Source organism: Cydia fagiglandana, chromosome 6 (genome assembly GCF_963556715.1).
Source record: "Cydia fagiglandana chromosome 6, ilCydFagi1.1, whole genome shotgun sequence".
NCBI lineage: Eukaryota > Metazoa > Arthropoda > Insecta > Lepidoptera > Tortricidae > Cydia > Cydia fagiglandana.
Genome location: NC_085937.1, coordinates 16308628 through 16323141, shown reverse-complemented (window position 1 = coordinate 16323141; position 14514 = coordinate 16308628). Strand labels below are relative to the sequence as shown.

At 38.3% G+C, this 14514-nt stretch overlaps 1 protein-coding gene across 2 annotated transcripts; it reads right to left on the bottom strand.

Moving 5' to 3' along the window:
• Positions 1-8428: 8428 nt before the first annotated feature.
• On the bottom strand, positions 8429-14253 carry LOC134665355 (uncharacterized). 2 transcript variants are annotated; one of them, XM_063522286.1, is made up of 2 exons: positions 13173-13766; positions 8429-11649 (listed from the first exon to the last, which is right to left on the bottom strand). In XM_063522286.1, exon 2 carries the CDS (start codon positions 11533-11535, stop codon positions 8983-8985), a length of 2553 nt encoding a protein of 850 aa, XP_063378356.1. In that variant the 5' UTR covers positions 11536-11649; positions 13173-13766; the 3' UTR covers positions 8429-8982. The 2 variants fall into 2 exon arrangements, with proteins under 2 accessions (XP_063378356.1, XP_063378357.1); XM_063522287.1 differs by having other exon boundaries at positions 8432-11649; positions 13173-14253.
• Between the last annotated feature and the right edge of the window lie 261 nt (positions 14254-14514).

Genomic DNA, 14514 nt, shown 5'->3' with positions numbered 1-14514 from the left:
TCTTGTGCTTTCGCTGTTGCCATCGGTTGTGCGGGTGGTGAGTGTGAAGTGGAGCTGTGGTCGTGGACAACCAGCACTGGCAGCACCAAGCGGTGATGGTACTGTTAATGTCAGCTGGGGAAGATGTAATAAAAATATTGTTATTGTTTATATTAAAAGTAAGCAAAAAGTGTTTCTAATTGAGAATTTTTTAATTACAAAGACAGAACAGAGTTCATATACTCAAAAAAATTAGTATGATACAACTATACTTGAAAATAAACTTACATTTGGTATGTGATGAAGCTTGTGGATCCATTGTTGTAGAATATTATTTCAACACGATAATTGTAGTGACACTCTAGTGAGAATGTGTTAAAATGACTGTTTATTATGGCTGAACATGCTCTTTTATAAACCCGGTGGGGGGGAGCGGGGACATAGGAGTGCGGGGTGTAGGGAGCGCGGCATAGGAGAGCGGGGTGTAGGAGCAGGGGGCAGGGTATAAGGGGTAGGGGGCAGGGTGTAGGGGGCGAGGTGTAGGGGGCAGGGGGAAGGGGGCGGGGTGTAGGGGGCGAGGTGATTATGGCAAAGAAACGTGTGAACCCAGTAAAGAAAACTAAGTACAATGTTTTGTAAAAAATAAATATATACTTACCTCAACTTTCAGTGATGAACAATCTCTGTCGAGCGATGTCAAATGCAGCCATTTACTTGCGCAATGAGATATAGTTGAGAAATCGGATGACGTCATATTTATTCTATTCCATGACTTCTAGAATACATTGTATAACAGTCCACAAACACGCTACTTTAGCATATCCCCGAGAAATTATGAGAATGTAGTCGAGAAATTGAGGCTGGTCCTACCGTGACGGGGTGGCCTAGAGGTTCATACAGTGTGTGGTGATGATAGCCCCGGTTAGCTAAAGATGCGCCGGTTCGAATCCGACCTTCGCCACTGGAGACCACCCCGTCACTTTTTGCGTTTCTCCTCTGATACTGCAGTTTTGGAACTAACGTTGCGCATACATACTGTCGCCCTCTGGCGGGGCTGGCAGAATTCAAACTCACATACAAAGTGGAGACATCTATTCATTTCATAGCGGATGGTTTTGGAACTAACGTTGAGCATACATACTGTCGCCCTCTGGCGGGGAAATTTTAGAACTAACGTTGCGCATACATACTGTCGCCCTCAGGCAGGGCGCACACATGACCATTCCCCACATTATTGCGCAATTCCCCATTCCCAATCAAAAAACAAGAAATGTATAGGTTTTTTAATAGACCTTGATTCATTTCCCCGTGCGCAAGTGTCGTGGCCTTGACGAGCACACCTGGGCGCGCGAGTCTCCCCTTTCCCCGCCACACCCCGCATCACACCCTGCGGGCCGATGCAGCGCATGATTCTAGGATATAACTGCATCTGGCATGAGGCGTGGGGGGAAATGACTGAACGGGATAGTCTCATGTATCTTTCAGTAGGAGTAACAGCGAAAGCGCTATTATCGTTTGTCCTTGTCACACATATTTTGTTCGCTTCCCCTCTCGCTCTCCCCCTACCCCTCACCCCACCCGCGGCATTGACCTTGAATGCTCACGTGTCGCCGAGGCGCTTCCCCTCTCCCCTCACCCCGTTAGGCACCCTCCCCTCCCGGTCCCCCTCCCCCTCGAGGTCCCCCTCCCCTCCCCTCAAGGTCACTCCCCCTCAAGGTCAAGGTCACTCAGGGTCAAGGTCACTCAAGGTCAAGGTCACTCCCCCCTCAAGGTCAATGCCCCTCAAGGTCACGCCCCCTCCCCCTCCCCCCTCCCCCGCGGGGAACCTCCCCTCCCCTCCCCCCCCACCCCGCGGGGGGGACATAGATACCTAAACTGGCCCAGAACATACATATCTACCCTACTATCATCAGCAGTTCCACTTCATCAAATGCGACAGTTTTTAATGAAAATGCTTAATTTTCTGATGTAAATACAAAAATCTCTATACGCATGCCTTTAAGATTTGAGGAGTTCTCTCGATTCCTCATGGATCCCATCATCAGAACTCGAGCTTGACAAAAATATGCATTAAAAACTGAACTTGCTTAACAAACATAACGAAGAGGACAAATCGCCAACCGTGAACTATGCGTCGTTGAGGAGTTCCGTTCTGATCATCATCAGCAGTTCCACTTCATCAAATGTCACTCTTTTGGATGTATATGCTTGATTTGATGATAAAAACCCAAAAATCACTATATGTATGCCTTTAAGATTTGAGGAGTTCCCTCGATTCCTCATGGAACCCATCATCAGAACTGGGTTTTGACAGAAACGGGACCAATCTGTATGCATATACATTCAATCAAAAAAATAATTTTCAAAATCGGTCCAGTAATGACGGAGATATGAAGTAACAAACATAAAAAAGAAAAAAAATAAAAAAATAAAAAACATACAACCGAATTGATAACCTCCTCCTTTGGGATTTGGAAGTCGGTTAAAAATTGGGTAACTTTGATAGTTTTAAAACGGTCTTAAAATGGATATTAAATACCTACACGCAACGCGCAGTGAATCATGTCTGGTAACGGAATGAACGCAAATCCACCGTTTTACGCAAACGGCTATAAACATAAAAATAAGCCGGCTAATATTTATGGAAATACCTACTGCTTTTTAATTGAAGGAGCGCAATTATCCTGAGCGCCGCTTTAAACTGAGTACAAGTTTTCTGAAGGCGCTTCTTGCTCTTTAGGAAACGTTGAGTGATGGCTGGATAATGAGAAAACGGACCTTTAATTACTTGGAAGTCAAGATATTTTTAGTTTCGTTTTGGTCAGACTTGTTACTAAGCTAAATATTATTGGTTTCTGTTGATCGTCTAACGTGTTACCAATCATCATAAAGTCAGCCTCATAAGATTGGGCGCCGTGTACCTAAATATCATTCAGTTTTGTGTGGACAAACTAACGTCACAATATCTATTTGTAACTGCAGCAAAATTTTGATTTTGAATATTGCACAGGTTGAACACGATTTGAACATACCTAATACGATAGGTTGGTAAATTCTGTATTTCCATATTTTTATTATAGATAAGTACTTAAGACAATAATTTGTTTTCACACTTTGACATACTCGTATTTACTCGTAGCTAAAGAATATTCTGAAATGTTTTTATTCTGATTTAAATAAACTTATTTATGACTGATTAATTGAAATAATGAATTGTCCAAGTTACTAAAATATAGGGATATGGAACAATCCCGATTTCATGGCAAGTAAAGTACCTTGTACCTATTTGAACACAAAGTCATATATTTGTCAAAGAATAATTTACTGCAATTATTACCTAAGTCTTAAAATGTCTGTTTTTACTGTTTTGTAGCCGGAAAACTAATCAAAAACAAAATGGCGCACTCTAGAAGATATTATAATTAGAAATCTACGGAACTTTGCGTCATCTATTTTATTCAGCCATATTTCCAAAATGGCGTCAGCGATTAATCCAATTATTGGTAAAATTATCGGCGCCGCGGTTGTTGGTGGTCGTAACTGCCTTAACAGCAGTAACGTGCGGGAAAGGTAAGTACATTATTGGCTTGGCACTGGAGGCACTCTGCCTATTAGGGCCGAAACAGACGGACTGCAACCTGACTTTAATTTGTATAATTGTTGTTTATCCAATTTGTGGAGGGAAAAATTGGAATATACCTACCAAAAATACCTTGCGGTGAACTAAAAATATTTTTCTAAGAAATTCTATGCCAGATTTTGTGAATGAACCTGCGTCTGAATATGACAGCGTTTCTTAGGTAGACTTTCGGTAATTGGACGGCTCGATAAACATCTAGATATATTTTAGAGGTAGAACGGAACGGTGGTAGAGGTGTAACGGGTAGATAATGAAGTGCCATCCACACAACAACTGGCATTTTATCAATGGGCACATTGATGGGTTGTTGCCACTCAAGCAAACTCGGAGAATGTAATGAAAAGCAATGTCGTGTTTGATTATGATTAATTATTCACTATCCATTCTGTAGACGTTACTATTTACGAACCCTCGCCCTTTTTTTTTCTTCGCCATATTTGTAGCCTGTCAAAGTTAAGTTTTCCCTGATCCCTTTGTTACCCTTAAACATACCTATACCTACATATACAATACATACCTACAATACAATACTTTTAATTGTACACCTCACATACTCCTAGTTTACAATAATAAATATAATGCGGCACTCTAAAATTACAGCTTATTTAAAAAGATTTATTGCAAGAAGAACTACTTATGTAGATAGAAAATAAACAAATAAATAAATAATGTACTTGAATTAACTTTCGATAAAAAAAGCGAAGATTAATGTTTAAGTACGTACCTGCTTTTGAACAAGGCTGTTTCAGAGAGAGACATACTGACTTTTTTGCTAAACTTTATTAAAGTAGTTAGGTATTAAACCAACAAAGCATTTTCATTTCTGGTAGATAGGTACGACTAGGTAACATTACACAATTTCTAGAAAACAAGGAATCACGTTTGCAATCGAAGCTCACCCCGAGTCGAGATACTTGCAATCTTATTGCAGGTACGTTTTGTTCAAAGAAAGGAAAATAGACGTGTAGTTTTCAGGTCTTGGAGCATTACCTTTCAAAGCTTATCCTTGCCTCGGAACCTTATACATTGTTGTAAGTGAAATTTCAAAAGCATTTCCAACATATTTTATTTTATTTTATCAAAATCACGGTTTGTTTAAGCTAAGACACGCTTACGAAAACACTTTCTTCTAAGCGAATATTGCTGCTGACTGTACATTATAGGTATATCGATTACTCACTCATATTAAATCGTGGCTGACAAGCAATCATACCTACACAAATTAACGTTCAGATCAAAAAGCTATTTCAATTTGCGAGATAAGTAATTTAAATTGCTCCCTTCTCGGCGATACGAATCTACTGCTGACGAAATGCGATTATGGAAGATTGAATCCATTAAACGTAATAGGTATTGTGACTGAATATATTATGTACAAGTTTCGTTTGTTATTGAATAAGTAGGTACGTCTCGTTACTGGACGAATACCTTTTTTAAACTTAATATTTGAATTTAACATCTTATTGAATCTATGAGGAGCTGTCAAAGCGCCTCATAGAAGCCTCCGGTGACCAGAGGGCTGGCGTATTATTTTGCCCAAAGGATCCGCATTACCGTCCAGCGGGGCAATGCGGCCATCAGCCTTCTGGGCACCCTACCTACGGACCATGACTTAGGGCAATTTTTTTATTTACCTATAAGTTTTAGTGTTTTGTTGTTAAGTTTTTAAAAATGCTATTAAATAAAACCCTTATTGAATCTGATGTTACATTAAAATTTTTCATTTATTCATTAAAATACATTATAAAATGTTTTGAACTTTCCATAATATTCAACTACCTAATGGGTGGAATTATTTAATAACGAGAAAAAGGGGAACTGCTTACCCTAATCTCTGTAATCCTGATATCATATTTTTTACTATCTTTAAAATTATATAAATGTTTCATTTATTCATTGAAACACATAAAAAAATTTCTAATTTTCCTTAATACTCAAGGCAAATTAAGTTTTATTATTGGATTCTCGTAACGGATGAACTTAAATAATAACGAGAAAAAGGGGAAGTGCTTACCCACATCTCTGTATGTTCATTATATTAGTTTTGCGGGACTGACTTGAGTTATTATACAGTAATTGTGTAATTCCCGTGAAAGGGTGTGATTGGGGTTACAAATGGATGAACTAAGTTAGGGTTTATGTCATTAGTTTGAGCCAGATGAGGCCCACATTAGGGCCGATACAGACGGACTGTAACCCGACTGCTGTTTGTATGGGATCAGCACGCCGACTGCACGCCAACTGCAATGTCAGCGTGCAGTTTCCATACAAACAGCAGTCGTGTTGCAGTCTGTCTTTACTGGCCCTTAGGGCATTGGATAGACGATCAGTCTAGCTGACAGTTCCATACAAGTCTGTTTGGAAGTCATTTGACTTCGGCTGTACAGTCAGCAGCAAAAGTAATGTATCAGACTACGCGTCAAACCATCTACTATTCCTCTAATAACATAACAAAAAGAAATGTCTCAATAATAATTGAGAGCCTGAAGTAGACGAAATATATCCAGGAGTATATTTTTTTCACGATTTTCATATCGGTCCCATCGGAAACCTTGTTCAGTATGAACAATTGAACGTCTCAATACATTTTGGATATTGCGGATCACGATCCCAAAATCATCCAGTTTAACGGTGATATAATAAGAACGACGTTCGTATGACGTTGACGTTCTGTGATGCTAAAAAAAAGAGTCCTGTTTTCCTGTTTAATCGAGCGCTTATTCCGACCGTATAACCGACCCCTTACATCTGTGAGAGGCCCACTATGACATTTTACCACGTGACGAAGATTGATGGCACACTTTAACTACATTGAGTATAAAACTCATAAACTAAGCTTAGGATTCAGTGACTGTTTTGTTTACGATAACTTTATACAGCTCTCTGAATATCATATAATAATCCTTCTCCATTTAATATCACTTATATTTGTGGGTTAAAATCGGCGGCGATATCAGACTAAATAAAGATCTGCCGGCGTATTATGGATAGCTTTATCCACGTGATAATACAACTGTCACTTTTTAACACCATGGGATAGAAAGTGACGGACACCGTTTTATCACGCTGTCACGTAGACAAGAACGACCATCGTATCCGCACAGAAGCGGCCAGCATCTTCCTAGCGTTGGCCTAGAATTTTACTGGTAACTTAAATACTTATCTACTTAATCCTAAGAATTCCACTTACTTACTACGGTGACGTAACGACCCAAAGTGAGTCCTGGCCTCCGATACCAGAACACGCCATGCCTCTTGGTCTTGCGATAGCTCGCCAGTCGCCATGGCCAAGGTTGAGCAGGTCTTGAGCTTCTAAGTCGTTCCAGAGGTACCTAGGACGTCCAATCGGGCGTCTCCCATTTGGTTTGGTTTGGTTGGTGGAGAGACAGGTAATACATAGAGATAAAAGACCTGGTGACCGAACCCAACATTAATGGTGAGATTGGAGAGACCAAAACGGCTAGCCTTCAGTGGCTCGGACGCTTAGAGAGAATGGGGAGAGGCGCCGTGAAGAGAGAGTGCCGTGAAGAGAGCGTACTTGGGAAAAATTGCACTGGCACTAGTTTTTTGTAAAGCGTCTGCCATATATCCTTCCAAAGTTCCAACCAAGAGGGAAAACTAGGCTTTATTGGGATTTGTCCAGTTTCTTTACGTTTTTCAATATTTTCTTCACCAAAAAGTGATTCGGAAATATCAAATGATATTTAGTACATAAGTTCCTGGAACTCTTGGAACGAGTCGCGAAAAATCATGGATAACTTGTAAGAGAGGCAACTAATATAAATAACTGATAACATAATTATCGCAAAAGAATTTGAAAAACTGTACATAAGAGGATCGATACAGTACGCGAAACCAAATCTAAATACACAGATAATGGAACCGCTTTTAAATTTAAATGCAATCGGTTGATGATGTTAAATTAACTTTGGGTTCCAAGGCGAAATCCGTTTTGCAAATTAAATATATTGTTGTCCGATCACCACTGACGGCCTGATTCGAACTTTGTGATACTAAGAATTAGACTAGAAAGCTAAAGATACGATATGGATCGGCTATGTCAGAGTCAAAAGTGACGTTTATGTTTGAAGAAACGTTATTTTGATACTGACATGTCTGATCCACATCGTATCTAGACGTAATGTTTGACGTATTTTAAAGTTCTAATCGGGCCGTGATTTCAATTCAAACCACTATAACTTCACTGGAATTCCAATAATTCTATAAATACGTTCCGATCGCTACGAGCTACGAGACCGCTACGCCGTAGCTCACCGCGTAGCGCGGTCGCTGCAATAACAACCACTGTGCACGGCCAGTTTGCTCAAGTAATTGGATCCATTTTGTACACATATGCGCAACATGCAGACATACACTTTGATTTAAAAATTAACGTAAAATTTGAGAATGACAACAAAAAAATTCATTAAATTAAGATCATTTAACAGCAAAATTATATTTATTAAACATATACATTTTTCTGTAAAGCCCCTAGCACCTGTAATGTAAAGAAACGAGTTGACAAGATTACATAATTTATATAACTATAAAACTACTACTACTATTTATATACTATTTATTTATTTATTATGAAATACCTACATACATCTTTAACTCGCTACTCAGCTCTAATCTTTACCAATAACATTAAGATCTCATGCTGAAATTTTGTTCTCAACAGTATTAACACTTGAGTAACTTATTTAATTTATTTTAATTTTTCCTCAAAGGCAACATCTACACTTCAGTTACTGTTGTGGTATGAAGTAAAAACACTTTTTATAAATGAAAAGTATGTATTTTCATTAAAATAATTAATTTTACACAGAGCGTTGTTAACTAGGTATGGGTTGAGGAAAGAAGAGAGTGAGTGAACCAGTGAATGGATAAAATAATAGAAACATTCGGTCAATTAAGGTTGCGTTCAGAAACATAATCCGGGGGGATGGTTTTACCATTATACAGTTTTTCTTAAATTTATGTAGCCCTGGACTAATATTAATGCAGAATTACAGATAAGCAAAGTAAAGAATGCTTTTATAAAAATAATAAAAGGTCAGTTACAGTAGCATTTACCTGGTTGTTTATAGTTACATTTACCTTATAAGTACATGAGATCAAATTTCAAATAGAGATCAGGTTTTTAATTATTAGATATTCATTTTAAAAATAAAATTTGTTAAAGTTTTAAGCATAACTACATTTGACTAACAAAATTAAACTTTGAAGACTTATTTTCTTAAACATTAAAAGCTAGGTACACATTTTTTCAATGCAGATTACAAAGTTTCAAATAATTAACACGTACATTTAAATTTAACAGAATGATAGATATTATTATCAAGTTATCATGAACATGCATTTTACATTTCAATAGGTAAGACACTAATTTTGTTTATGGCCCTACTAGTAATGTTACCATTAGGCAGCTTCAAGTCTACCACCCTTGCTTTTTTGTCAGCGCCATAATGAATCTTGGTGATTCTGCCTACTGGCCACTGCAATGGACTGCATCTAGAATCTCTAAGAAGCACTAAGTTATCTAATGCAACGTTAGGTTGTGAGTTATGCCATTTAGGCCTGTTATTCAACAGACTTAAATACTGTTTGTGCCAAGCCTTCCAGAAATGTTGATGTATTTGTGTGCAACGGCGCCACAAACGTAACCTATTTTGAGGTATAGATGTTATGTCAGGCTCAGGAATGGCATTTATTGGTCTTTGAATTAAAAAGTGACCCGGGGTCAGGTATGTAAAGTCTGTGGGATCTCTAGACATTTGCGTTATTGGTCTTGAGTTAAGAATCCCTTCTGTGGTCACTATGATACTATTAAATTCTTCATAAGTAAATAAACTGTTACCTATGACCCGCTTAAAATGTTTTTTTGAGCTTTTCACGGCTGCCTCCCAGAGGCCTCCAAATGTAGGTGAATAGCTAGGAATATATTTAAAGTCAATATTTTTTGATACTGCATAGTCTATGACAGAATCTTGATGTTCTTTAGAGCTTAAATTTGAAAGTTCTTTAAGAGAATTGTCTGCTCCAATAAATGTTTTGGCATTGTCACAAAAGATTTTTGAGGGATATCCACGCCTTGCTGAAAATCTTTTTAATGCAGCAATGAATGCTGGGGTGGTCATGTCTGAGACTAATTCTAAGTGGATGGCTTTTGTGGCAAAGCACACGAATACACAGACATAAGCCTTTGTGACAATGCTTCTTCTTATTGAAGATTGTTTAATGCTAAAAGGACCACAATAATCTATACCAATAACATCAAATACTTTTGCCTCATTTACTCTGTTGAAGGGCAATGACCCCATAAGCTGAGAAGCAGCTTGAGCTTTAAATCTATAGCAAGTGACACATTTTCCTATTATTTTAGAAACTTCTTTATTGCAGTTAATAATCCAGTATGTCTGAGCTAGACTGCTCATTGTATCTTTTAAACCACCATGTAATAAGGACTTGTGCTCATATTGGATTATTAAACTGGTCACAAAACATTTTTTGGGCAAAATCATTGGATGCTTTTGTGCATATGGGATATTTGCATTTTGCAATCTTCCTGTCACTCTTAGTACATTGTTCGCATCTAAAAATGGAACTAAGCTTTTTAAATTACTCTTAATTGGTAACTTGTTCTTTATACATTGTATTTCTTGTTTAAAATACTCATGTTGCAAGAGTGATACAATTTTGTATTTAGATTGTTGGATTTCACTTACAGAGAGATTGCCATTATCTTTATTATTAGAATTTTTACAATTATTATAGAATCTCAAAATCCAAGCAACTACTCTTTGTAACTTTATCCATGATGAGTATTTTTTTAATAGTTCTGGCTCATTTGGTGTAGCAATCAAACAGGCCAGATGGCTGCTGACAGTCTCATTGATGTTTTCTGAGCTGTTTGTGACTGTGAATGGCTGGGGATGGTAGTTAGAGTCCAGAAAGTCACTTGGGCCATGCCACCACAAGTCATTTTTTGCGAGGTCAAGAGGACTGCACCCTCTAGATAAGGTATCAGCCGGGTTGGTTGCTCCACCAATATGGCTCCAAATACAATTACTAGATAAATTATGTATTATCTGTACTCTATTTTTGACATAAACAGGTAATTCTTTTTTTGACTTTATCCAACATAAAGTTACCTTTGAGTCAGATAGTAAGTACATATCAGTTATTTGTATATTGGTCAAAATTTGTTTTATCTTGTCAAATAACTTTGCAAGCAACACCGCTGCGTTCAATTCTAATTTTGGAATTGTGAGTTCATTTTTGATCGGGGCTATTTTTGATTTGCTGCATAGCAGGTTCATGGTAGCCTTTCCATTCTGAAAAGTTCTTACATATATGCATGCCCCATAAGATTTGGCCGAGGCATCACAAAACCCTATGATTTCTACTTGATCCTTGGTAGGCATTACTAACCTTTTTATTTGTATAGTTGGCTTCTCCAATATTTCTTTGTGAAATTTAATCCATTTGCTTAAGAATTCCTCTGGTATTGGAGAAGTCCAGTCCAAATTTTGCCTCCAAAGATCCTGTAGAAATTGTTTTGCCCTAACTACTATAGGCCCTGCCAGCCCTAAGGGATCAAAAAAGGACCCAATGAAACTAAGGATTGAGCGCTTGTCCCAATGTTGTATGTCTTTGTTGGGATAGTTAATTTTGAAAACATCTTGATTGGGATTGAATACCATGCCTAAGGCTTTGAGATCAGTTTTCATTGAGAGCTGGTGATCATCAGCATAGCAAGATTCAGGAGAGATATCAGTTAGCAGTTCGGGATCATTGGCTGCCCATTTGTGCAGATTGAAATCTGCATGAGACAGCAAGTTAGTAAATTGGTCTCTTACCTCCAATGCATCCTTGATGGAGTCTGCTCCGAAGAGTGCATCATCCACATACATTGCAGTGCGGACCACCTCTGCTGCTTTAGGAAGCTCTGCCTCATACCTTGTCGCCAGCTCCTCTAGACATCTTGTTGCCAGGAAACTCGAACTTTTTTGCCCGTAGGTCACGGTCTGTAATTGAATGATAATTAGTTCATTGTTGTTATTGCGCCATAAGATATTTTGCAAGTGATGAAACTTGGGGTCTATTCTTATGGCTCTGTACATATTTTGGATGTCAGCCATCATTACATATTTGTGAACTCTGAATGATATCAATATATCAAACAGGTCTTTTTGAACTTTAGGGCCATTTAGTAACATATCGCTAAGACTGTTGTGTTCTTTGCCTGCCCTAGTATTTCCATTGAAAACTACTCTAACTTTATTTGTTTTTCTGTCCTCTCTGATGACAGGTAAATGTTGCATGAAATACAATTGTTGCTTATTAGAGTTAGTTAGGGGCAGCACCTTAGCATGACCAAGCTCTATATATTTATTTATAAATTCTTTGTACCTTTCGTGCAAAATTTGGTCCTTTTTTAATCGTTTTTCTATGCAATTAAGGGTTTTGAATGCAATTGGAAAGGTATTGCCTAAATTCAGTTGATCCATGGGCTGAGCAAGGGGAAGAGACACCTGAAACTTGTTATCAATTAATTGTACCGAGTGTTGAAACTCGGCTTCACAGGAGTCCTGCTTTGCTGTAACCTCCGATTTCATTTCAGGAACAATTTCTGTTTCCCAAAACTTTGTTAGGAGGTGCTCAATATTATTATTGGCCTCATGGGTGGCCACATGCAATGAAACATGATGGCAGGTTGTTGCTCCATTATAACATGGAGTATCGCCAGATATGACTGTACCAAATTCTGTACCGATGAGGTAAAGTTTAGTATTTGAGATTTTGGTTTTGCTGGGCAATAATATTTTGCAAAATATGCTGGCAGAAAACAAGAATGAAATATCACCTGGAATTGACCATTCATTGTCTGCTAGTACAACAGAATTTGGTATAGTGAATTTACTTGCATCTATTTTGTTTTCTGGCAATTGTGTTGTGATTTTGTCCACCAGTGAACATGTTACTTGCAAGCTGTAATTTGAATGCAGCGACTCAAATTTGGCATTTACAGCTTTTGATGTTTGATTAGATTGACACTGTAGAGCTGAAATGTTGAGGTTTTTACTTATTGGCTGCAAATTCAATGCTTTGGCAAGACTATTTGTCATGAAAGAAACTTGGCTGCCACAATCAATCAAACCTCTAGCTGTAATATAGGATTTACCGTCTGGCCCTAATACTTTGACCTTAACGGTGGGCAATAGATCAGTAACGACAGCATTTGTTGAGTTAACATGGCAACTGGTAACTTTTGGCTCAGGTTCATTATGCAACAATGTGTTGTGAGCTTTACTTTGACATGTGGAGCATTTGAAATGAAATTTACATTTATTTTTGTGCATACCTAAACATATGTTACATAATTTGTGTTTGGCAGCAAGCTCCTGTCTTTCATTGGGTGATTGTGCTGCAAATATTGGGCAACAAAACAGTTTGTGTGATGTTGCTTTGCAACATAAGCATGAAGGTACTGATATATTGGCCACATTACACACTTTAGCACTTTTAGTTTGATATGTATGCGACTTACCTTCGCTTTGTTGGCTTTCTTCAAAGCTGCTGGCTCTCCTCTCCAGAAATGACAAGAAGTCTTCGAGATTTGGCATCTTGTCACTGTCCCTTTCTTGATGATAGGCTCTGCATGAAAACTGATCCACCTTTTTTAAGATAATGGTTAGTACAATTAAGTCCCATTGCTCTATTGGCTGACCCAGTGCCTTAAGGGCTCCTAGATGTTGACGAGTATTGGCTACCACGTCTCGCAGGTTGCTTGCAGTACCTTTTACAATGGGTGTGCTATCTATTATAGCCTGGATATGATTGTTTATTACCAGAAATTTATTGTCATACCGCAATTTAATTAGCTCTCTGGCTTTAACATATGATTCGCAGGTTAATGGAAGACCTTCAATTAACGCTAATGCTTCACCTTTAAGGTATTTTTTCAAGTAGTATAGTTTTTGCACTTGTTTTAACTTGTCACTGGAGTCTATTATCGCGTCGAAGAGCTCGATGAACGCGACGTATTTTGTGTAATCCTTCCCGTCGTACGTGGGGATGTCGATCTCCGGCAACCGCACTCCACCATGATGACTGGTTACGTCCGCATCTTCTCCTTTTGTTTTCGACGATGCCGACGACGTATTGGTTGTGGGCGCTTTTGAGGTTATCTTCCGTAATTGTGAGATGACTTTTATGGTTCTCTCCTCGTGTTCATCGTGGTCTTCAAAGTCTTCAGATGAATCCTTTTCTGTTAATATGGCTAGCTCCAGAGTTAAGTCATTGTATTTTTTGAAGTTTGCTTCAGTTTGTTCTAATCTGATTATTGCTGATTCTTGATCCAAAGGATTGTCCGGTTCGTTTAAAAGTTTCTCTATTTTAGTTGTAAATCCTTTACACCACGCGATTTGCGCATTAAGTTTCTTTATTTCTTTGCTTCTCATTTTGATGTTCAATGTTTTGTAAACGAAGTTGAAGAATGAAGTCTAATGTCAATTATGACATTGACAGCGGATGTCAGATTCGAATGACGTTTCACGAAGTTTGAGTGAACGGCCCGAACTTGGCTCCAAAATTGTCATTCCGTTCCTTTTCGGTTTGTCCTTGAATTCATCAAAATGGCTAACGATTGAAGTTGAATTCCGAGAAATGGGCTTGGTCGCGTCGAAACTTGAATTTGCTCAAACTGATGCTGCGGCTTCGAAATATCACTGAAAACCTTCTCGTTTGCTTGAGGCGCGACTTGGCGATAATATTTCGGTGATATCTTCGCTCGATGAGAGTTTTTTAAGTTCGACCGGCACTTCACACGCGGCGACAACTTTCTTGAAATATCGTAACTTTTAATCGAACTTCACTTGTTTCGGCACCAT